General features: G+C 43.2%; 1 protein-coding gene across 4 annotated transcripts in view; it reads left to right on the top strand.

The window, feature by feature from the left end:
* The window catches only part of LOC130121661 (SWI/SNF-related matrix-associated actin-dependent regulator of chromatin subfamily B member 1-like), a 48,085-nt gene that overhangs the window by 17,797 nt on the left and 4,589 nt on the right, over positions 1-25,699 (top strand). For 2 of the 4 annotated variants that reach the window (XM_056290500.1, XM_056290502.1), the window contains exons 2-8: positions 160-271; positions 814-922; positions 1,151-1,288; positions 3,771-3,898; positions 4,022-4,188; positions 7,374-7,564; positions 23,282-23,413. In XM_056290500.1, the coding sequence (XP_056146475.1) occupies positions 160-271; positions 814-922; positions 1,151-1,288; positions 3,771-3,898; positions 4,022-4,188; positions 7,374-7,564; positions 23,282-23,413 (977 nt within the window). Of the gene's footprint in view, positions 1-159; positions 272-813; positions 923-1,150; positions 1,289-3,770; positions 3,899-4,021; positions 4,189-7,373; positions 7,565-21,467; positions 22,196-23,281; positions 23,414-25,699 lie in introns of those variants that run through there. The other 2 variants (XM_056290501.1, XM_056290503.1) reach the window with 2 other exon arrangements.

The following is a 25,699-nucleotide window of genomic DNA, read 5'->3' on the forward strand; positions in this document are numbered from 1 at the left end:
CCACTGGCTTGTAAAGAACACATTGTGGTTAACGCACATATAACCTCACGGCGTAATCTAATCCCATTTTAACAAAAATGTATTTGCCGTGTTTTCACTATGTAATAATTTCAAGATTTGTTTTCGCCAGGAAATTCAAACTGAATTTCTTCCCCACAGGTTGGAAACTACCTGCGTATGTTTAGAGGTTCTTTATACAAAAGGTATCCATCTCTATGGCGGAGACTGGCTTCCGTGGAGGAGAGGAAGAAAATCGTGGCTTCTTCACATGGTGAGTTTTGTCTTAAAATGATTAAAATGGACCACAGTTTCTGCAGTATGCAAGAAGCTCTGAGATTGGTCCTCCCTTCACCTCTGAGCCTCTGGGCTCAATGAGGATAGAAGTATTTCCTTCAATGATATAAACTACTGAGACTAGGGCTTTTTGTCTAGAACCCACTTAGACCGATGTCACAGAAATATATTAACCTGTGCATAACGTCATGTACGAAGTTATTCTGTGAGCCAAAACAAAACCATGAATTGCCTCTGATTATCAGTCAGAATATCTGGGAAGCTTTTTGATTTAGGCTGCTTCAGATAGTCTGCTGTGGTGAATTCAGCAATGTACTGCTGGGTAGTTTTGTTCGTTTGAACTATATTTACGGCATTTTGCTTTTTGTTAAATAAGACATGTGAGAGAAGGGAAAGATGGGCTAGAAAGAGGTAAGCATGATACAGTCTAAGGCTATGTCCAAGGGTATTCAGATATTCGTTCGCTGGGTAGGTCGATAATATCCTAAACTGTTTTTTCCCCTCTCTGTCCATCTCAAGCCACTAGCGTTACTTTACTGAAAGCATCAGAATGTGAAGAGATCTTTGAGGGAAACGATGAGAAGTACAAGGCAGTTTCCATCAGCACTGAACCACCAGCTTACATCAGGTAACTTCTTGTGCTGTGTCTGTTTTTGTGTACTCTAGGTATGATTAGTTGCCTGTGATTTTTTTTATTTTTGGTTATTGAACAGCATATTTTAAGGGTTATAGTGATCCGGTATGTTAGGTCTTTTATGTGTACTATGTTGTTTTAAACTGAATTTTCAACAGATTACCGGGTGTACATCTTGTGGTGTCCCCTCCCAGCCTTGTGTTTTGTGTGTCCCCTACAAAGGGAGCAGAAGGCCAAGAGAAGCAGTCAGTGGGTCCCCACTCTGCCCAACAGCTCCCACCACCTGGATGCTGTGCCGTGCTCCACCACCATTAACCGCAACCGTATCGGCCGGGACAAAAAGAGGACATTTCCCCTGTGGTGAGAAGCTTGACTATTTTCCTCTTAACTGTTTTGTTCTTTTTTTGGGGGGGTGGGGAGGGGGGGGGTGGATTTTCTCCCCTTTTTTCTCCCCAATTGTACCCAGACAATTACCCCACTCTTCTGAGCCATCCCAGTCGCTGCTCCACCCCTTCTGCTGATCCGGGGAGGGCTGCAGACTACCACGTGCCTCCTCCGATACATGTGGAGTCACCAGCTGCTTCTTTTCACCTGACAGTGAGGAGTTTCACCAGGGGGACGTAGCGCATGGGAGGATCACGCTATTCCCCCCAGTTCCCCCTCCTCCCTAAACAGGCGCCCCGACCGACCAGGGGAGGTGCTAGTGCAGCGACCAGGACACACACCCAAGTCTAGCTTCCCACCCGCAGACACGGCCAATTGTGTCTGTAGGGACGCCTGACCAAGCCGGAGGTAACATGGGGGTTCGAACCGGTGACCCCCGTGTTGGTAGGCAACGGAATAGACCGCTGTGCTACCCGGGTGCCCCTTTTTTAATTCTTATTAATTAGTCCTATGTATCTTAATTCAGCAGCTCTTTTAACATTAAAACTTTAAAACCTTCAACTATTTTAGAAGATATGCTGATGTGTAAAAGTTTTAAAAATTCTGCATACTATTAAAACCCTTGTAGCGCATTAATAGATGTACTGTAATGGTTTTAATGCTCCACTTTATAATGTAATTAAATTGTATGCTGTTTAGTAATTATCTTTATATTTCAAAATTAAGTTCCAAGTTTATTTGTCATATGAAAACACGTTTACATTTATTCCAATAATGAAATGCTTGTTGCTGGCTCAGCACATGTGGCAAATAAATGCACTTATAAAAGCACTTAGTGAAGTCAAAGTTCAAGAACAGGATACATGAGGGAAAACAGTCAGGACAGACTTAGGATGTACTTTGTTGGCCAGTGTGCTACAGTAGAGAATGTCTGTACAATGGTAACTTGGCATATATATGTAGTGGTATTGTAAACAGCAAACTTGTGTAAATACAGCCAGTCAGGGTGGTCTCCATGGTGCATTGATAAAAGTTAGTAAGGGTCCATGGGGCCATGCCAAATTTCCTCAGCGTCCGGAGGAAAAATAGTCGCTGACATGCTGTCTTGATCACAGTGTCTGTATGAAAGGATAAAGACAAGTCCTCGTTGACGTTCCCAGTACCAGTGTGGGAAGGTGGCGGCGTGAACTTATGTTTGCGGTGGCCTCACCCAATACTGTCCATGCAGTGTCTTTGTCCACGTCTGCGTCTTAAGTTTGTGTCTTCGTTTGATGGCTGGGAGAGCTGGTGCTGGATCGGCTGGGAGAGCTTGGTCTGCTGCGTCCTGTGGGCCCTGCCTGGAGCTGCACCTGAGGAGGTAACACCGAGGGCAGTCTGACAGGATGCGAAAGTGGGGCAGGCTAAGCTAACTGCTAGCCCATGCAGACCAGCAGTTCCGATAACACCGACCGAGGTTAGTCGGGCGGTGGCCTCGCCTCGCGTTGACTGTGTTTTTGGTGTCGTCGTGTGGAGTGCGGGGAGGTGTGTCATTGGTGTCTGGCTGGGAGAGCTGGCATTGGATCGGCTGGAAGAGCTTGGTCTGCTGTGTCCAGTTGGCTCAGGGATCACGGCTCCACCTGGAGATGCGCCCGAGAGGGGGGCGCCAAGGGCGGTCTGAGGGGATGTGGAGGCGGGGCAGGCTGGGCTGGCTGCTGGCCCGTGCAGACCGGCAGTTCCGACAGTCATCCCGGCATTTGCTTTCTTATAAAGGTTCTTTATTCCTGATGTGGACATCGAGGAACTTGAAGCTGCTCTCTTTCCACTGGGGAAATGCATGTGTATTACATGAGGTCATTTAAACTGCAGAGAATGCAGACTGCCTGACTATGTTCATTTATGCTTGGCTAAAGAGCACAAATACTTCAGTCAGTTGTCACATTTTAAGATGTGTTGAGAAATGGTTGTCAAGAACAAATGAACTACAACACCTTTATTTCCCGCATGGCCCTGAGGGATGGGTCACAGCTATCTTCCTTCATATGTGCACACTGTCTCACAGTCACTTTGTAAGCGTAAGAAGCTCACTTGTGTGAAAATGTAGAACCTGACGATACTAAATTGGTTTCAACCACAGAATTCAAGGTGTAATGGATGTGGGTAAGGCATGAAAAGTGACTATGCAAGGGGTTGTTTTCCAGCATTTATTTGCTCCTGCAGAAGACAAACACAACACATTTTTGGTATCTCTTCTGCACCGCTGCTACTCATCAATGCAATACGGCACTGTCAGATTTCATTCTCACATTATCACAACAAAGTTTTAACTCATTCCTCTTCAAAACCTGGATTGAACCATGACAAATATACAAAAGGAAAAACAGTGCCACCCGGTGGGCAAAGTAAAAGTAATTTGTGATGAGCAATGAACAAATATGATGCATCTATGTTTTAACTCCATACTTTCTTTCCTGTCATTTAGTTTTGATGATCACGACCCTGCAGTGATCCATGAGAATGCATCCCAGGTTGAAGTGCTGGTCCCCATCCGATTAGACATGGAAATAGATGGACAGAAGCTTCGAGATGCCTTCACGTGGAACATGAATGGTACTAGCCACACCTAACATAAACATGCACAGAACAATTCATATTAAGAACCTACCTTTTAAAAAAACGGTGCTGGATGATGAAATCAGCTGTGTAACCTCTAATGTAACGTTCTTCCTGTAGAGAAACTGATGACCCCAGAGATGTTTGCTGAGATTTTGTGCGATGACCTAGACCTAAATCCTCTGGCTTTTGTCCCAGCAATTGCCTCTGCCATTCGACAACAGATTGAGTCCTACCCCACTGACAGCATATTAGATGAACAGACAGACCAGAGAGTCATCATCAAGGTTAATACCATGCCTGTTTGTCTGTTTTGTTAGTCTTTTTCATTCCCATTCCCTGCCTTCAACTCCACTAGTGTGACAACAGTATGTAGTATAAGGGTCATATATACGTGACTGGGTTATATACAAAAAAAATATTAACTTCACACATACCTCACACTGGGGAGGTGACCACTTCGCAATCTTAAGGGTATGGAAACGGGACCAGGACCATTGTTTCAGTTTGTGGGAAGAGACTCCAATTCTACATGAAGACAGAACAGGGATATACATACAGTGCTATTCTTTAGTTGATCCTCTTATTTTGTTCTTAATTTTTCTTAATCTTTTACAGTTTCGTTAATAACATGATATATTTCAGCCAGAGAGCTGCTTTAGGGGGTGGGCAGACTTTAAATCTAGCAGGATTCTTCTAGAGGCTAATAGGAGGCAAAGGCTGCGATGTCTAACTGACGCCTTGTAAGAGTGGAACCTTCATTTGGATTAGCCCCTGGTCTACAGCTGTAGACCAGGGGCTAATCCAGGGGCTAATCCCTGTATTGAGTGCTGTCGAGAGTGTGCAGCTGATTCGATGTGTTTGGTGATGTATCAACGTAATTTTAGCTAGCTGTCTATCAATATTTGTATTGTATGATGCTTCTGGGTGGCACGGTGGCGCAGTGGTTAGCATGGTCACCTCACAGCAAGAAGGTCCTGGGTTCGAGCCCCAGGGTAGTCCAACCTTGGGGGTCGTCCCAGGTCGTCCTCTGTGTGGAGTTTGCATGTTCTCCCCGTGTTTACGTGGGTTTCCTCCGGGTGCTCCGGTTTCCTCCCACAGTCCAAAGACATGTAGGTCAGGTGAATCAGCCGTACTAAATTGTCCCTAGGTGTGAATGTGTGTGTGTGTGTGTGTGTGTGTGTGTGTGTGTGGGCCTTGTGATGGCCTGGCGGCCTGTCAAGGGTGTCTCCCCTCCTGCCGCCCAATGACTGCTGGGATAGGCCTCAGCATCCCCTTGACCCTGAGAGCAGGATGAGTGGTTTGGATAATGGATGGACCAAGAACTGGTAGATTGATGGCTGGGTTAGATCTGCTAAGGCACACCTGCTCCTGTCTAAAATACGACAGAACTTGACTAATTCTGCTTTGCTGTTGAAGTCTTTCGAATGAGATGAAGACAAAATAACCTACAAAGTTGTGTTTAAGGATGTGAATCTGCCAAAAAGAACAGGGAGATGTTTGAAAACAATATGGGCATGAGTTCATCTAAAGCCTTTTTTAAACAGAGCAGGCAGTCCACCAAATTTAAGTAATTTTTGTTTGTGAGGCTTGCAGTTGCCAGTGCTGTTGTAAATACATCTTCCCTAAACCCAAGCAAAAACATTTTTAGAAATGGATATTTTAATATCTGTTTTTAAAGGTCTTGTACACGAGCAAAACACCCCCAAAAACAACAACAACAAAAAAGCAGGATATCCAAATCTCAAAAATTGAAACCGAATACCTACCCAACGAACAAATATCTTAATACTCGGGTATTCAGGTCTGTCCTTAATGATTAGTGGTGTACACAGATGGTGTGCCATCGGGGTGGAGGGTGGAGTCACTGATTACAGCTACACCCCCACCTTTGCGTGAAGTGCGAGGGACAGCAGGATCTGATGTTGCCGTGTTGGTGTTGCTCCAGGACCATCTCTGCAACTGACCAGTTACGCTGCCGTAGTGCCACAGCTTTGAGACTCGGGGAAAAAGACCAGAGAAAGACAAAAGCCCGGCTCCTTGCCAGCGCTGCCAGATGTGTGATAATTATATTTGTGTGATAACTTTGCCCTCTGTGCGACGTATGATAAATAATGCCAAAAGTCCCATAATGTGCGATAATTTGATCATTTGTGAAACATAGTAGTAGTAGTGGTAGTAGTAGTAGTAGTAGTAGTAGTAATCAGTCTAGGTTATCTCATTTTAACTCATTTCCCGACATGCTCATGATAGTAAAATATGGATCCTACGTCTGTGTTTTTGCATCTCTTCTCATGTGAGAATGATTCCTGATCCATGTTGTTATCATTTACTATGATGGCCGTTAGTTTAGTGAACAGCTGTGCTTTTGTTTTCATGTTGGGACAGTTTTATTTGAGAGAGTCCCGAAAGACTAACCCCTTTCATACATCACATCTACGTCCGCAGATTTTTTTTTTTTTAAACAATGAGGCTAGATTTGTAGGCAAAGTCCAAAAGTCATTCGTGTCAATAAATACGTTTTTCTTCTTTTGGTTATGACTCACGTACAGTTTGTACAAAAATGTTCCTTAAAATACTGTAACGAGCATGAATGAGTAGACTCGCTAGCCAGTTGGCTAACGGGTCAGACCCTTTAGTTGACTGGTTAGCGTAGTCGCCCGTGGTGCGGGAGAATCGTGTTCGCGTCCCAGCTGCGGCGGTTCCTGGGCTGCCCCCCGAATTCACTACATTGGTGTCAGAAGTGAGATGGTGAGACCGTGAGGTCACTGGAGGCGTGTGCGCCCAGAGGCGTGAGGGAGCTGATATGCTGAAGCGAGGGGATGCGCTTCCCGAAGGAGGGGGGTAGGGTAGCGAGCATGAATAGTAGACTCGCTAGCCAGTTGGCTAACGGGTCAGACCCTTTAGGTGACTGGTTAGCGCGGTCGCCCGTGGTGCGGGTGACCCGGGTTCGCTTCCCGGCTGCAGTGGCGGTTCCCGGCTGCCCCCTGAATTCACTACACTATGTTAATTTTAAGCCTCTGGTACTACTTGTAGTGTAATGGGTTGTCATGTTAATGCGTAGCTATACTAGTAGATCATGCTTGAACAGCAAAAAGGAATCACTTCTGAAAATACCCTCGATGTATTTTTTTAGCCTGTACAGGTATTTTGTAGATTTGTAGATGTAATCGGTATTTTATGTATTTTGTCTTTGTAGCACATTTCATATATGTGCTCAAATGACAACTTCAAAGGAGCATAGACTAGTAGAAAAAAATGGCTGACCTTGACACAGTGAAGAAGGCTTACAATGGTATAACTGCTTACACAGAAATGTCAGTCGTTGCAGCGCAATCAGTATCACAATTCCCCAAAAAGGGGATTTTAAGAAAAAGAAAACAGCTTTGGGTCAAAGTATTGTTGTCTGACTAATACCGATATAGCTAACTCATAATGTTTTGTATGTAATGTGTCTTTCTGTTTTTTACAGCTTAACATCCATGTTGGTAACATCTCTTTGGTTGACCAGTTTGAATGGGACATGACAGAGAGGAAAAACTCTCCAGAAACATTTGCGCTGAAGCTTTGCTCTGAGCTGGGTCTCGGGGGAGAGTTTGTCACTACTATCGCCTACAGCATTCGTGGCCAGCTCAGTTGGCACCAGAGGACATATGCCTTCAGGTAACCATTTCTCCAACTTTCTGTCTCTCAAAATGTGGTTTAAAAGTTTTTCCCCTACACATTTTTAACAGATTAATATATTTTCCTTTTAACCAACTGGTCCGCCCATGAATTTCCAAAAATATTTTCTGTGATATAGGTCTGTAATTTTCTGGATATGTGTTAAGATCAATTTAGAAACTAAGTTAATCTAAATACTCCTGTGTATCCTCATTCAAAATCTTAATTTGAGCTATTTTTATTTGTAAAAGTTAAAACTGCTTGTCTTGTCAAATTGAGTTTGAAATTATTGAATCATTGATTAGAGGTCTCTGTCCCCAGCCGCAATGGATTTCCGTGAGCTCACAAAGAGCATTTATAAGGTCAATGTATTTTTGCCAATCTACATGGGGGGGGGGGCACTTGCAGTGCTGTGCAACGTGTGTTACAGCTATCAAGATAGCAATAGTCTAGTGATTAATTTACTGCAGACTCTCTGGCTCACACTGCTGAATGCTTTAAATGAAAAGCAAGGCAATCCGGGCTGTTTAATCGTAGCGAAGCACAATCATCTAGGACAGGGGTGGACAATCTTATCCAGAAGGGGCCAGTGTGGGTGAAGGTTTTTGTTCCAACCAAGCAGTTACACACCTGTGTCTCCTAATCAAGTCCCTCAGAAAAGACTCTACTGGTTGATTAGTGGGATCAGGTGTGTAACTGCTTGGTTGGAACAAAAACATTCACTCACACTGGCCCTTTCTGGATAAGATTGCCCACCCCTGATCTAGGGGCTACAATTGGCTGTCTGCCCCACTTCTGCCATTGTTTTGGCCAGACTTCACAAACTTTGTTCGCTTTATTATGTACCCATCAATACCGCGTCACGTACAAGTTCTTTTGAGGTTTTCAGGTGTCTCCAAACACACAATGTAGACCTGATGGTGAGCTATGTCATGTTTCTTGTCAGTAAAGTGCTTGTGTTGTCACAGCACTCCACATTGCCGTCAATATTAAGGTTAATTGTGTCTGCATATAGGAAATGTCAAAATAGCAATATACCTCATTTAGACTGAAGAAATATTTTCCAAAAATACTGGAAGTCATTACATAATGAAATGTTCACTTGCTCCCTGAGTTTGACTTCCATGTGAAATCTTATTTTCATGGCTTAAAAGACTGCCATTAAAATTGTTGATATGCATTGAAAGACAGGTTTTTTTTAAATAAGGTTTATTTTAAATTCAAAATTTTCAAAATCCACCCACAACTACAACCCAAACCCACTGCCCACTCACCTTCCCCACAGACTCATACAACATCCCCCACCACACTCCCACCCCGCCTGGTATGCCACCTGAAATAACATGAATTAAATTAAACCATAACAAAAACTAACAAAGTAAATAAGTATCAAGCATACATTAAATGAACAAACAAAAACACAGGGAAGGGCCGCTCTGATGGCCAAGCGGAATCAACCGCCGCTCTTGCAAGCCGCTCGTCGTGCGGCTGTGAGGTTCGTATCCCAGACTCGCCGTAACCGGTCACGGCCAGAGCATTCACGGGGTAAGGCCTTCATTAAGCCACCCTTACCCGAGGGGTAGTGGGTGCAGATCGGTGTAGTGTTCGGGGGCTCGTCGTTCTCCAGCGACCCCTCTGGCCCATCCGGGTGCCTGCAGCCAAGCACCTGAAAGCATTCTCCCTACGTCTCCTTAGCAGCCTGAGGGTGATGCAATCCATGCGAGGCTTCGGCCTGTAAAGTAGCGAGAGCAGCCGGCACGAGTTTGAAGGAAGCTGGTGTTACGACTATCTCCTTCCTGTGGAAACGTGAGCCAGAGGTTCGACAAGAGTTCCGGCCATATGCCATTGGGTTAATCGGTTGGGATAAGGGGAAAAACTAGAAATAAATTCATTTAAAAAAAGGAAGAAAATGGGGGAAAAAATAAGTAAATAAATAAGCAAAAGGGAAAATGAGAATAGAAGAGAAAGGGTTGAGAATTAGATTGCAAGCCCATTGACCCCAGCCACCAATTGAGTATCTAACTCCTACACAAAGACTAAAAAGGGCTTCCATGTTGAGTGGAATTTGGATATAGATCCTCTCATGGTATATGTAATCTTTTCTAATTTCAGTGACTGTATAACCTCTGCAATCCAATGTGCAAAAGTAGGAGGGGAAGCGTCCTTCCATTTGAACAGTATCAATCTCCTAGCTAATAGGGTGGTGTAGGCCAACAGATTTGCCTGAGCAGCATTTAAATGTGCACCAGCTGAGACGACCCCAAAAATGGCACTCAGAGGAGAAGGTTCAAATGGGAAACATAAAACAGCGGTCAAAGGCCTCAAAGATGGAATGCCAGAACTGGGTTAGTATCAGGCAGGACCACAACATATATATAAGAGACTGGCAGTGGCTTGTTTGCACCTGTCACATGTTGGGTCTAAATCTGGGTTAATTTTAAGCCAATTTCTCTTTGCACCAATGAAGGAGGTGCACTACTTTGAACTGGATTACGCCATGTCGTGTGCAAATAGTGGAAGAGTGTATCCTCTTAGAGCCCAAGTTTCTTCTGGAATGGACATTTCCATATCACTTTCCCATCGATTTTTTAGGGGTTCAAGTGGTATTTGGCCTAAAGTATTAATTGCATAATAAAGAATTACTGATAAACCCTTTTTCAGCGGGATTAATTTCAAGAATGCGGTCCAGTTGGGTCTTTGGGGGCAGAACTGGGAAATGATTAAATTTAGATTGAGTAAAATCACGAATCTGCTTGTATCTAAAAAAGTGACTTCGAGGTAAATTAAACTTCCCAGAAAGCTGATTGAAAGGCGCAAAAATGTCATCAATAAATAGGTCCTCCAAAGTGAATATTCCATTGAGTCTCCAGAGCTCAAAGGCTCCATCAAAAACGACATGCATGTTAAGGTGCTTTCACACCTGCCTTGTTTGGTTCGATTGAATCGAACTCTGGTTCCTTTTTTGCTGCGGTTCATGAGAACACAGCAATCGTACTCGGACCAAACAAGCGGACCGAGACCTTGTTGAAAAGGTGGTGCTGCGGTTCGTTTGTGGCGAAAACGTGATCCGACCTCGGACCGACCCAACTGCAGAAAGCACTGTGCATTTTTGGACTAAATGATTTCCCGTAGCCTGCTACACTGTGAATTATGGGATGAGGAAGACGATCCCCTTTAGCAGCAACAACAACAACATGCGACTCATTTTCAAACTGTATCGTTTGCCTAAAGTGATAAATGCAAGCGATGTAATAACTGATGACCAACGCCAAAATCAACCCGCGCAGTTGTCTCTCCATTGTGAAATCACTGCGAAATTACTTGTGGTGCGTTGTCTGTTATTCTACTTCCCGGAGTTTCTTTCGAGTTTTCCTGCATGGAAATTCTAACCAATTGGAGGACAGCTTAGGAACTACGTTATTGCTCTCGCCCCAGACACATCTGACCAATGAGTGAAATGAACGTTCTCACGTGGCTTGTGCAGCTGCATTTTGGTTCGCTTCACCAACTCGTCAACTGATTCGGACCAGAGAAAACGAATAGGCGTGAAAGGGAACCGAACCAGCTAAATGAAACAATTTGTCATTCTCGCATCTGGTGCGAACCAAGGAAGCAGACTAGAACTGGACTATCAGGTGTGAAACGGCCTTTAGGGTTAATACTCCTCCCGTCTGTGCCCCTGACCAAGGCAATGGGAAGAAATAACGAGTTGGTCCCCGGGTGCTGCACGGCGGCTGCCCACTGCTCCTATCTACACAGCTAGAATGGCTTAAATGCAGAGAGTGAATTTCATTTGTATGTATGTACATAATTACTAATAAAGAGTGTTCTATTCTATTCTATAAGAAATAGAAGGGACAAAAGACTGATTTTATTTATTTATTTATTTTGGTAATAGGGGTACCAATAGGGAGATCTTTAAGTTTGAAAGCCTGTCTAAATTGTTTCCAAATCTTAATAGACTCACATATGACTGGCTTATCAGAAAATTTGGTTATAGGATGCGCCCAAGGGAGTGCTTGTTATGTCCCAATATACAAGTACAAGAGAGCAAAATTCTTGTGTTTCAGCTCCTCAACACTGCAGCAACAATAGTCATAAAATAACAACAAAACTGAACAAAAAAACAGTAATAATAATAAATAGTGTGTGGTGTATGTAGGGTGCTGTGAGTGTGTGTGTGTGTGTGTGTGTGTGTAGGCCCAGCCTTAATAAATGTGCATATGTGTATGTAGTTGTTTATATATTTGTGTGTGTATGCCAAGCTACGTCTGTGTGTATGTGTTTGTGTGTAAACTGATGATCCGCTGAAGACCATAGGTCAGTACCAGTCATTCTGGCACCAGGCTTAGTGCCTTTAATGTTCTTTGTTCAAAAGCCTGGTTGCTTGGTAGAAAAAGCTGTTCCGGAGCCTACTGGTCTGAGCTTTGAGGCTGCAGTACCGCTTGCCTGATGGTAGCAGCTGGAACAGTCCATAGTTGTGGTGATGCATCCACTCAGGATGCTCTTGGTAGTACCTCTGTAGAAGGCCTGTAGAATCCTGGGCCCCATGCCGAACTTCTTCAGTCGCCTGAGGTGAAAGAGGCATTGCTGTGCTTTTTTCACCACATGGCTGGTGTGTTGAGGTCTTCAGGGAAGAGTACAATAATCTGACCCAGGATATAAAATGATCACCAAAACCAATTTTTTGCAGTAAAAAAGGTAGTCCCACTGAGAAGGCTTAAAATAAAGAATGGTAAAAAGACAATGAAGATTAAAAAAAGAGTGCCTGTTTGTGGCAAATCCACTCTGGTCTGGGGAAATTATAACTGGAAGCACTGTCTCTAAACGGTGAGCTAAGGCTTTAGCCCGTATCTTCACATCAGTATTTAGTACTGAGATAGGTTGGTAAGGTGCACAATCAAGGGGATTCGTCCCCTTCTTGAGAAATAGAAATTGAGGCCTCACATAACGACGGATAGAGAGAGTGAGCGCTGAATGATTCACCAAACATTTCGGCCAATAGTGGGGACAGAAGCTTTGAAATTTTCTTATAAAATTTGGTTGGGAAACTGTCTGGCCTCGGAGACTTGCCACTCAGCGTGGTTCCGATTGCTTGCATTATTTCAATATCAGAAATGGGCTCCTCAAGTCTATCTTTAACATTCACATCAATGCAGGGGATCTCAGGTTTTTGGAAAAAAGAATCCATTAATGACCGGTCTTTAGCGGGGCCAGAAGCATAAAGATTTGAATAAAAATTATTGAATGTATCGTTTATTTCATCATGGTCAGTAGTGACTATATCTGAGGGAGTACGGATTTCTTCTATGGCTTGATGAGCCGATGCTTGGCGAAGCTGATGTGGAGAACTCTACCGGATTTCTCTCCCTGTTCATAATTCAAAAGGAGGCGCTCTGCATGTCTAGTTGACAAAACTTCACATTTTGTTTGTAGTGAAAGATGTTTTGTTTATAAAGGTCGGGCAATGGGGAGGTGGCATAAGTTCTATCAAGTTCCAGGATTTCATGCTGTAAGGCATAAATAAGTTGAATTTTACATTTTCCGGTGTAGGCAAGGTAAGACATTTGACACCTCATATAAGCTTTTAATGTCTCACATAAAGGTGACATGAATATGTCTGGGGTTCGATTTCTTTTGAGAAATTAAATAATTTGATTAGACAGAAATGTGATGAAAGAGGGGAGTCTGGGTAGTGTGGCGGTCTATTCCATTGCCTACCAACATGGAGATCGATCAAATCCCCATGTTACCTCCGGCTTGGTTGGGCGTTCCTACAGACACAATTGGCCATATCTACAAGTGGGAAGCCGGATGTGGGTATGTGTCCTGGTCGCTGCACTAGCGCCTCCTCTGGTCGGTTGGAGGGACTGTTCGGGGGGAGAGGGAACTGGGGGGGAATAGTGTGATCTTCCCACATGCTACGTCGCCCTGGTGAAACTCCTCATTATCAGGTGAAAAGAAGTGGCTGGCGACTCCACATGTATCGAAAGAGGCATGTGAAAGTCTGCCGCCCCCCCCAGATCGGCAGAGGGGGCGGAGCAGCGACCGGGACAGCTCAGACGAGTGGAGTAATTGGCCAGATACACTTGGGTAGAAAAAGCGCGGGGTCGGGGGGGGGGGTGATGAAAGCTTCATCAGAAAGGGCATGGACGTGGTCCCTCGGTGCCTTCACGTAGACCAATCATTCCCAAATTGTTCCTGCGTGACCTCCCCTCTAAATCCTGACACTTAGGATAGGAAAGCCTCCTGTTTAGTGAGACTTTGTAGCTTGTGCTCTAGGGATTAGTCTTGTGGTGGCAAACTTTGTAATAAAAATAAAATAAAATCCTGAGTCAGTTTTGCCTTGTCTTCCTGAGTAAGTTTAATTCAATTGCAAACGGGCTCACCCCATACAGGGTAGCAAGAAAAAAAGAGAGCACTTCGAACAGGAGGAGTACAAAGTTTTTATAGCCATACAAGGATGTGTATTCTCTAATGCCCCTTTTCCACTGCATGGTACCGGCTTGACTCAGCTCAACTCTACTCGCTTTTTTTGGTTTTCCATTGGGCAAAGGTTAGGGATGGTACCTGGTACCAGGTACTTTTTTTGGTACCACCTCTGTTGAGGTTCCAAATGAGCTGAGCCGATACTAAAAGGTGACATGAAAAGACCATTATAAAGAAATAAAATATAAATAAATATAAATATATGTATATTTATTTAAAAATGAATACAATCTTTAAAAAAACAAAAAAACTAGTCAACATGCCCACAAATGGCCAGCGGGGCTTCACTGTGAAGGGATAATATCTGCAGTGGAAAACGAAATCCCAAAAAGTAAAGCGAGTACAGTCGATTATAGTAGAGTCGAGTTGAGCCAGTACCATGCAGTGGAAAAGGGGCATATGCTGCCCTAACCAATTTCAGCCAGCTGCAGCCTTGCCTATCGTCAGAGAGATAAGGAAGTGCTGACATCTGCGGAAGGGTCAGTTGTAGGCAAAACATGTGAGCAGTACGTGATGTCTAACTAGGAGCAAGTGGTTCTGTATTTTTCTACTACATTTCCCCCCTTTGAATATATCATTCTCACAAAATATAAACAGTATAAAATGAAGCAGGCAAAAATGTTTCCGTTACACTCAAACACCAGGCCCGAACCTCAGACCAGAAGGTCATTCTGGCTGGGAGTGAGAGGGTGAGCACAGAAGAGAACATCACGAACATTTTCTCAACCATGCACTCTTCGTGCACGGTCGCTGCGGGAGGTACGTGATCTCAGTAGCGGTCAGTGTAGTTGAGGGTGTTGTAGCACTGAGAGCTGCACTGTTTTGAATCTACATCAGCTTAATTTCTCAACAAGGATAGAATACACTCACTGGCCACTTTATTAGGTACACCTTGCTAGTACCAGGTTGGACCCCCTTTTGCCTTCAGAACTGCCTTAATCCTTCGTGGCATAGATTCAACAAGGTACTGCAAACATTCCTCAGAGAGTTTGGTCCATATTGACATGATAGCATCACGCAGTTGCTGCAGATTTGTCGGCTGCACATCCATGATGCGAATCTCCCAGTCCACCACATCCCAAAGGTGCTCTATTGGATTGAGATCTGGTGACTGTGGAGGCCATTTGAGTACAGTGAACTCATTGTCATGTTCAAGAAACCAGTCTGAGATGATTCGAGCTTTATGACATGGCGCGTTATCCTGCTGGAAGTAGCCATCAGAAGATGGGAACACTGTGGTCATAAGGGGATGGACATGGTCAGCAACAATACTCAGGTAGGCTGTGGCGTTGACACGATGCTCAATTGGTACTAAGGGGCCCAAAGTGTGCCAAGAAAATATCCCCCACACCATTACACCACCACCACCAGCCTGAACTGTTGATACATGGCAGGATGGATCCATGCTTTCATGTTGTTGACGCCAAATTCTGACCCTACCATCCGAATGTCGCAGCAGAAATCGAGACTCATCAGACCAGGCAACGTTTTTCCAATCTTCTATTGCCCAATTTTGGTGAGCCTGTGCAAATTGTAGCCTCAGTTTCCTGTTCTTAGCTGACAGGAGTGGCACCCGGTGTGGTCTTCTGCTGCTGTAGCCCATCTGCCTCAAGGTTCGACGTGTTGTGCGTTCAGAGATGCTCTTCTGCATACCTCGGTTGTTATGAGTGGTTATTTGAGTTACTGTTGCCTTTCTATCAGCTCGAACCAGTCTGGCCATTCTCCTCTGACCTCTGGCATCAACAAGGCATTTTCGCCCACAGAACTGCCGCTCACTGGATATTTTCTCTTTTTCGGACCATTCTCTGTAAATCCTAGAGATGGTTGTGCGTGAAAATCCCAGTAGATCAGCAGTTTCTGAAATACTCAGACCAGCCCGTCTGGCACCAACAACCATGCCACGTTCAAAGTCACTTAAATCACCTTTCTTCCCCATTCTGATGCTCGGTTTGAACTGCAGCAGATCGTCTTGACCATGTCTACATGCCTAAATGCATTGAGTTGCTGCCATGTGATTGGCTGATTAGAATTTTGCGTTAACGAGCAGTTGGACGGGTGTGCCTAATAAAGTGGCCGGTGAGTGTATATCATATTGTTATTCGTCTCAAGCGCTAAAACCCTTTCTTTTGCTATTTCCTCATCTACACTTAAGTGGGTGTGATCAGAAAAATCAACTGGAGATCATATATTTTGTCAAGATTTAAGATAGTTTCAGAGCAAGGGAAGGCATCCCTAATATTTTTGCATATTCAGTGTTGATAATGTATGTTTTTTGTAAATAGTTTTTTCATGCTATTTATAACAAAACAATACTTATACAGTACTAAAATACAATATTTGCACAGTAGAGTATTTTATTCAACCTCATGAAATAGAGAAAAGCAATAGTAATTTTAAGTAAAAATAAATAGAAATGTGCACTGCACACTCAGTGAATGACAGCTTTTTAAGTCTGCAATTTAATTTCAAAAAACATAATGTACCCCCAAGAAACAAATCAGCAATTTAATTGCATCTTGATACAATTAAATGACAATCTTAAAAGCAGATTTATAAGAATGAGTCTTCAGTTGTGTAGTAAGATCTAATCCTTAAATTTCATATTCCAAATGTGATCTGATAAGAATTATGATCTAGCCTGAGGTAATTCAGCACTAATCCAATCTCAAAAACATTAATCAATAAATTAAAAACCAGGGGTGTCCGGGTGGAGTGGCAGTCTATCACGCACTACGTCCCCCTGGCAAAACTCCTCACTGTCAGGTGAAAAAAAGCAGCTGGCGACTCCACATGTATCAGAGGAGACATGTGGTAGTCTGCAGCCCTCCCCGGATCAGCAGAGAGGGTGGAGCAGCGACAGGGCTGGCTCAGAAGAGTGGGGTAATTGGCCAAGTACAATTGGGGGAAAAAATGGGGCAAAAATCCACCAAAAAAATAAAAAATCACGCATTTCATTTAAACAAAAGTATTTTTATTTTCCTTTGGAAAATTCCCCCTTGAAACAATCCACAAAAATTCTCCTTTGAAAAATCCACGAGCAAGATCTCATTACATTCCAACAGCACACAGGCTTGTGGATTAATTAAACAATATCAGTGAGATTCGTAATTCTAACCTGTTTTTTTATCCGAGAAGTTTCTAAATCCTTTGAATTAGCAGTTATCAAATTAAAATTTGGATAATAAAATGCTAAGAACTTGAATATAGCTGGGTCAGGAGACGCGGGTCATGCCCTCTATTGCTTCCTTTGTTGCGAAAATCAGACGGGGGCGGGATTTTCACTAACAGTTTATAAGAGAGATTGAACTAAACCCAGCAGAACAAGCTCTGATCTTGAACATAGAGGATTGCAGTCGATTGGTAAGTGATTTAAAACTTGCTTTGAGTTTTGATTCGGATTTAGTACGTTATCAGGTTTTCCTGGGCTGAGCACTTGCTAGCTTCCCTCTGAACTTCAATAGCTGGGTCAGCAGATGTGGGTCGCGCCCACTATTGCTTTCTTTGCTGTGAAAATCAGACGGGGGGTGGGTTCAGCTGTGGTACTTCATGGTATCTTTAAACACACAGCTGTGCTGTAGCATCAGCAGAAGGATCAGCCCTTGTGTGTCAGCTCTCATTGTGTTAAGACCGAATTGGGTGAAGACCTACAAGTCTACCTGTGCGAGTCCACCGAGAAAGGACACTGACTAGTAATTCCCTTTCTACTATTTGCTCTCGTTACCTGCCTCACCCAACCATGTGCTACAAAGACATCCCTGTCATTCACGGCTATCGAAAAAAATCGCATCTGTCGCAGATGATGCAACGCTGAGAACCTCTATTCACTCAGGAAAGCCTCATCTACTCACTCCTCCTCTACTTTTGACTTATGGAATCGCCAATTGGCTGTAAGGAAAACAGAATTTATTCAAGCACTTGCTAATCTGTCAGACATTCAGGTACTAGCCCTGACTGAAACCTAGATATGTTCAGAAACACTGCCACACCGGCCACACTCTATGTTGACTCTGCTTTCTCACACACACTATTCTGTTGAGCGTGGAGGCGGTATAGGTGTCCCCACATCCAAAGACTGGACGTTCACTAACCTTGCTCCGCTAAGCAACAACTCCTCCTTTGAATACCATGCAATCATGTTTACTGCTCCTATTAAGCTACTTGTGGTTGTCCTATACTGCCCACCAGGGTGTCAACTGGGGAACTTTGTAGTTCAACTAGAAATGTTACTCTTAGCAATTCTTGATGATGACACGCCACTGATTGTCATGGGAGACATGAATATCCTTACTCAGAAAAACCCATGCAACTGACTTCCTGTCTCTTCTGTCCTCCTTTGACCTCAGACAGGTCCCCACCCCTCCCTCACACAAAGTGGGCAATATTCTTGATCTGATCTTGACTGGGACCTGCTCCACAGCAAATCTGTCATGCCCCTACATCTGTCAGACCACTTCTTTATTCAATTTACGGCCTCCTTACTGGAACATCCTCACGTTCCTCCACAAATGGTCTCCTTCTGCCGAAACTTCCGGTCCCTTACACCGACCCAGCTCTCCAATGAGGTCTTGGCTTCCATGCCTCCTCATAGTGAATTCTCTTCACTCCCTGTCAACTTGGCTACAGACACACACTGTTCCTCACTAGCCTCCTCTCCTAACAATCTCTGCCCTCTAGCATCCAAACCTGCTCAGAACGCCCCCCTCCCAGTCCATGGCTCACTAAGGTCATAGAGAGCAAAGTGTGGGGCTCAGAGCGACAGAGAGAAAATGACGTAAAACCAGAGTCCACTGACCTCAGTGACTATCAGTGTCTCCTAACGTCATTCTCCTCCAGTTTAAGAACAGCTAAGACCGCTTACTATCAGAACAGGATCGGTGGTGCTACTGATGCTTGAAACATGTTTTTTGCTTTTAACTCACTCCTCAATTTGGCTCCTCCTCCGACCTCCACTCTGCTCACTCCTGACATGTTCGCCTCGTACTTAACTGATAAGGCTTCTGCCATCAGTAGCCAGTTCTCTGAGCCTGGCCAACTCTTATCTGCCGCTGCCAGCTAACAGTGCCTCACTCACCTCATTCTCCCTCCTGACCAGGGAGGAAATCTTCAAGCTTCTGCTGGACTCTTGTCCCACTACCTGTCAGCATCCAACCTCCTACAGACCATTTCCCCAGCACTTAACCCCGCAGTCACACACGTCATCAACTCCTCACTTACAATGGGTGTGTTCCCCACCATATTTAAGCAAGCTTGGGTCAAACTGCTGCTCAACAAACCTACACTCCACCTAGCCCAGGTTGAAAACTACAGATCGGTTTCACTCCTACCCTTTCTTTCAAAAATACTTGAGCGCACAGTCTTTAACCAAGTCGCTGAATTCCTTTCTGAGAACAATCTGTATGATCCAAATTAGTCTTGCTTTAAGCAGGGTCACTCCACTGAGACTGCACTCCTGTCGGTAATAGAATCACTGTGTTTGGCTAGAGCTGCTGGTCAGTCCTAAGCTGTTTTGCTGCTAGATCTGTCAGCTGCCTTTGACACGATTAACCACCAAATGCTCCTCTCCACACTCACTGAGCTTGATATCTCAGGATCTGCCCTCCGCTGGTTCAAGTCCTACCTCTCAGGGAGATCTTTTAGAGTATCTTGCAGGGGAGAAGTGTCCAAACCGCATGGCTTATCCACAGGGTCAGTGCTCAGTCCCCTCCCCTTCTCAATATACACCTCCTCACTTGGTGCAATCATCAGCTCCCATGGTTCCTTATACCATTGCTATGCTGACGATACCCAGCTCTTCCTATCATTCCCGCCAGATGACCTCACAGTCTCAGCACGGATATTGTCATGCCTTCATGATATCTCTGCATGGATAAAAGAATGCCACCTTCAGCTTAACCTATCTAAGACTGAGATCCTTGTCATCCCAGCCAGCCCATCTTTACAACAGATCAATATCCAGCTCGGATCAACCCAACTCATGCCCACAAAGTCTGCCAGAAACCTGTGTGTCGTGATTGATGACCTACTAACCTTTAAAGTTCACGTGGCCTCGATTGCTCGGTCGAGCCGATTTGCCCTGTACAAAATCAGGAAAATTAGACTCTACATTACATTACATTAAATTACAGTCATTTAGCCGACGCTTTTATCCAAATCGATGTATAATAAGTGCATTTAACATAGGAAATCAGGAGAACTACTAGTCATCAGAGGTCATAAGTGCATCTTCTCTCTAAACAAGCATCTTAAGAGCAAAACCAGTGCTAAAGTAAAAGTGCAAGAAAGAGATTTTTTTTTTAATGAGTGAATACAGTAAGTGTTAAGCGCAAGTAACGGTAGTAGTTTTTGAAGAGGTGAGTTTTCAACCTGTGCCGAAAGATGGGCAGTTACTCCGCTGTCCTGACATCAGTGGGGAGTTAGTTCATTCCACCACTGTGAAAATGAACCTGTCTGAGCCTACCTGTCTAAGCATGCAACACAACTCCTGGTACAGGCTCTTGTAATATCACGCATTGACTACTGCAACTCCTTACTAGCTGTTCTCCCTGCATGCACTTTCAATCCTCTGCAAATGATCCAGAATTCGATGGCGCGTCTGGTCTTCAACCAAACCAAAACAGCACATCTCACTCCACTGTTCATATCCCTCCAATGGCTGCCAGTTGCTGCCCGCATCAAATTCAAAATCTTAATGCTTGTTTACGAAACAACTAAAATGTCTTCTGCCTACCTGAACTCCCTCATTCAGGCCTACACTCAGTCCCGCTCACTACGCTCTGCCAATTAAAGGCACCTGGCACTTCCGCCACAGCAGAGCCCTAGTCACTAGCCAGACTCTTATCTTCTGTAGTTCCATGGTGGTGGAACAAGTTACCAAACTCAATTCAATCCGCTGAGTCCCTCTCCATCTTTAAGAAGACGCTAAAGACTCAGTTCGGTATTAAAAAAAACAAAAAAACAATTTGCTTCTATGCTCCCTATGCATTGCTTTGTGCACTGCCTGTTGACACCCATGTCCTATCGGACTTGAACCTAGTTTTTTTGACACTTACTTAAGTTGTCAACCTACTGATTAGATCCTTGCTTGTGTTGATTAACTCTCACATGTACGTTGCTTTGGATAAAAGCGTCTGCTAAATGAAATTGTAATTGTAAAACTTAATACTTACTCAATGCTACTGTATCTATAGCTTACATTTTACTTGGTTCCCTCTCAGTCAGTGATTCATTTGATAAAATAAAACAAAATCTATCATTGCTTTTGTAAAAAAAAAATGCAAATGTATAGAAGGTGTAATGAGAATTTGAACATGATTTGTGTTTAAAAAAAAAAAACAAAAAACAAATTTCCATTGCCTCTTTGTGTTGCTAATGTGTTCTGTCTTGCTTTCTCTCCCCGTTTTCTTTTTCCTCCTAGGTCTGATTTCAGGTCAATATGCTTACGAATTACTTGAACTTCTACCCCCAAAAGCTTAACCTTCTTCCATGTTCTCTTACGAACTGCCCTGGGAAGCTGAGTACATTTACACTTCTTTCTTTCATTTCTTAATTCTGCACAGCTGACCCTTAAATGTGGGAGTTTTGTGCTGACGTATTTCTACCAGCCAAAAGTCAACAAATTTTTGTTTTTGTTCTGTTAAAAGTTGCTCATCTAGAGTCAATCAATCTGTTGGTCCCCAAAGGTTTTTGATTTACTTGTTTATCCCACCTGAATGAAAAATATTGTCACTTAATCTTTTGAGAATACTTATAAATGTAAAACAGACAATAGTCAATCTGCTAATCTTACCCAGTTTGTAATGCAACACAATAAAATTGCACGACCTTGATAAAAATTTTGATTTTGACCTTCATACTTCATTCCTGTTACTGAGTCCTTGGTTTTTGTCTTGGGGCTAATCAATCCTCTTTAATTACTAATTACCTTTAGTATTAATTAGGGATGCACGATATTGGGATTTTTGCCGATATCTGATATGCTGATATTTCCCAGCTCAATTTGACCGATTGCCGATACCGATATATGCACATATTTTTTCCACCTAATTGCAGAGAACATCAAATCTCTCCTGTAGTGGACTGAACTGAGGCTGCTACACTGACCACAGAATCCACATGCACCCGCGCTGCCAATCTCTATTTGTACGCGGCTGGTCACTTTTTTTTTTCTCTATGCGTGGCTACACAGCCCTCTAACAGGTAAAAACTGCATAGAACTGTGTGAAAAACGAGTACAATCTGTTTGAAAACAATTCAAATAAATACCTCATTGTACCAGAGGCAAAGCGATGCAGCAATGTGGGACTTTTTTCATTGCACATTAAAATAAATGAATCAAATCAACACGTATCCATGATGCTGTAGTTAAAACGATCTAGTCAATGAATTCAGTACCAGTTAAAGCATTTGCCACTTGACTTACCCATTTTCCAAAGTAGCCTATTTGAAATCCCCTCAGAAAACATGGCTGGCACGCAACCACATGCAACACCGATGCAGTTCGTGAAGCAGGTAAACAAACCTGCCGCGCCCCACCATAGGCGCCGATCCCGTGGGTGATCCGGGGCTCAAGGAACCACAGAAAATGTTAAGCACCCACGGGGAATGCCGATCAAAAAAAAAAACCAAATGAATAAATAAATAAACAAGACTGTGTGCTGGGATGGTATAGACTGTTATAATTTGTAGCAGAGCAGTGTCACATTTCGTTGTGGTTTGTGTCTATATCCGACAGATGACAGCAGCCTAGTAAGTCTACATCACGGTAATTACTACAGCAACTGCAATAAAAGTGATGTTGTGACAGTCACCACCTTGATGGCATTCACTTAACTTGGGCACACACGGGCGACAAAATAAAATTGACACCTATGCACCCCACCTACGTGACACGCCGCATCCGGGCCTGGTCAACAATTTGCGTCAGGTGCGCATAATTAAAGCATCATCTTATCGGCCTGTCATGTCGTCATTTCGGTCCAATGCCGATGTTAAATTTTAAAGCCTTTATCGGCCGATACTGATGATGTACCGATATCATCGTGCATCCCTAGTATAAATCCTTGTTGTTCCATGCAAGTGCTGAAAATATCGATGATTAAAACCTTAGACAAATTTCATATATCCAGCCTTTTTCTTCTAATACCCAACATACTTGTTCCATATGACTGCATTTTCCATGTCCAGTAATGAAATCTGATGTTTTGTTGCCATGCCTTCGATTTCTCACAGTGAGAACCCACTCCCAACAGTAGAGATCGCCATCCGCAACACAGGTGATGCAGATCAGTGGTGCCCCCTTCTAGAAACCCTGACAGATGCTGAAATGGAGAAGAAGATCCGAGACCAAGATAGGAATACAAGGTGAGTAAGCCAGCCAGTCACAAAAGAATCTCCCTATAAACACCTTGAACAAAAGAATGACATAATTACATTATTGTGATTGCAGCAACAGGGCCAGCTTCCTACAAATAACACTGAAACTCTGACTAAAATCCTAATTTAATCCTAATTTTATTTACACTTATTAGCGTCTGATGCAGGACCCACTCGAGTATTTACATATGCAAACTTGAATGAAGAGTGTTTATTAGGCCAGATAAAAAATAGTCAAGTCCTAGGTCAATTTTGTCTTGCTAAATTTCAGACCTAAAAGGGCATGATTGTTGGCTAAATGTGGACATAATTCCTGATTTAAAAAATTAAAAAACAATGAAACATAACTTAATTTTTTACATTGTTTTTATCTCATATTTGCATATACTACATGGAGTCAAATTCCATGTAGTGCAAACCTACATGGCCAATAAACATGAATCTGATTCTGATTGTGAACTGGAAATCCTAGTGTGGGGGGAACAGTGATGGAATCTCAAGCAGAAACCCTCAACAGCCAATGAGAGTGAATGTTACAATGTTACAGTTTCATTTAGCAGACACTTTTATCCAACGTACACTACCGTTCAAAAGTTTGGGATCACATTGAAATGTCCATATTTTTGAAGGAAAAGCACTGTACTTTTCAATGAAGATAACTTTAAACTAGTCTTAACTTTAAAGAAATACACTCTATACATTGCTAATGTGGTAAATGACTATTCTAGCTGCAAATGTCTGGTTTTTGGTGCAATATCTACACTACCGTTCAAAAGTTTGGGATCACCCAAACAATTTTGTGTTTTCCATGAAAAGTCACACTTTTCACCACCATATGTTGTGAAATGAATAGAAAATAGAGTCAAGACATTGACAAGGTTAGAAATAATGATTTGTATTTGAAATAAGATTTTTTTTACATCAAACTTTGCTTTCGTCAAAGAATCCTCCATTTGCAGCAATTACAGCATTGCAGACCTTTGGCATTCTAGCTGTTAATTTGTTGAGGTAATCTGGAGAAATTGCACCCCACGCTTCCAGAAGCAGCTCCCACAAGTTGGATTGGTTGGATGGGCACTTCTTTGAGCAGATTGAGTTTCTGGAGCATCACATTTGTGGGGTCAATTAAACGCTCAAAATGGCCAGAAAAAGAGAACTTTCATCTGAAACTCGACAGTCTATTCTTGTTCTTAGAAATGAAGGCTATTCCATGCGAGAAATTGCTAAGAAATTGAAGATTTCCTACACCGGTGTGTACTACTCCCTTCAGAGGACAGCACAAACAGGCTCTAACAGGTACTATTTAATGAAGATGCCAGTTGGGGACCTGTGAGGCGTCTGTTTCTCAAACTAGAGACTCTAATGTACTTATCTTCTTGCTCAGTTGTGCAACGCGGCCTCCCACTTCTTTTTCTACTCTGGTTAGAGCCTGTTTGTGCTGTCCTCTGAAGGGAGTAGTACACACCGGTGTAGGAAATCTTCAATTTCTTAGCAATTTCTCGCATGGAATAGCCTTCATTTCTAAGAACAAGAATAGACTGTCGAGTTTCAGATGAAAGTTCTCTTTTTCTGGCCATTTTGAGCGTTTAATTGACCCCACAAATGTGATGCTCCAGAAACTCAATCTGCTCAAAGAAGTGCCCATCCAACCAATCCAACTTGTGGGAGCTGCTTCTGGAAGCGTGGGGTGCAATTTCTCCAGATTACCTCAACAAATTAACAGCTAGAATGCCAAAGGTCTGCAATGCTGTAATTGCTGCAAATGGAGGATTCTTTGACGAAAGCAAAGTTTGATGTAAAAAAAATCTTATTTCAAATACAAATCATTATTTCTAACCTTGTCAATGTCTTGACTCTATTTTCTATTCATTTCACAACATATGGTGGTGAATAAGTGTGACTTTTCACGGAAAACACAAAATTGTTTGGGTGATCCCAAACTTTTGAACGGTAGTGTACATAGGTGTATAGAGGCCCATTTCAAGCAACTATCACTCCAGTGTTCTAATGGTACAATGTGTTTGCTCATTGGCTCAGAAGGCTAATTGATGATTAGAAAACCCTTGTGCAATCATGTTCACACATCTGAAAACAGTTTAGCTCGGTACAGAAGCTACAAAACTGACCTTCCTTTGAGCAGATTGAGTTTCTGGAGCATCACATTTGTGGGGTCAATTAAACGCTCAAAATGGCCAGAAAAAGAGAACTTTCATCTGAAACTCGACAGTCTATTCTTGTTCTTAGAAATGAAGGCTATTCCATGCGAGAAATTGC

This window comes from Lampris incognitus, chromosome 12 (genome assembly GCF_029633865.1).
Source record: "Lampris incognitus isolate fLamInc1 chromosome 12, fLamInc1.hap2, whole genome shotgun sequence".
Classification (NCBI taxonomy): Eukaryota; Metazoa; Chordata; class Actinopteri; order Lampriformes; family Lampridae; genus Lampris; species Lampris incognitus.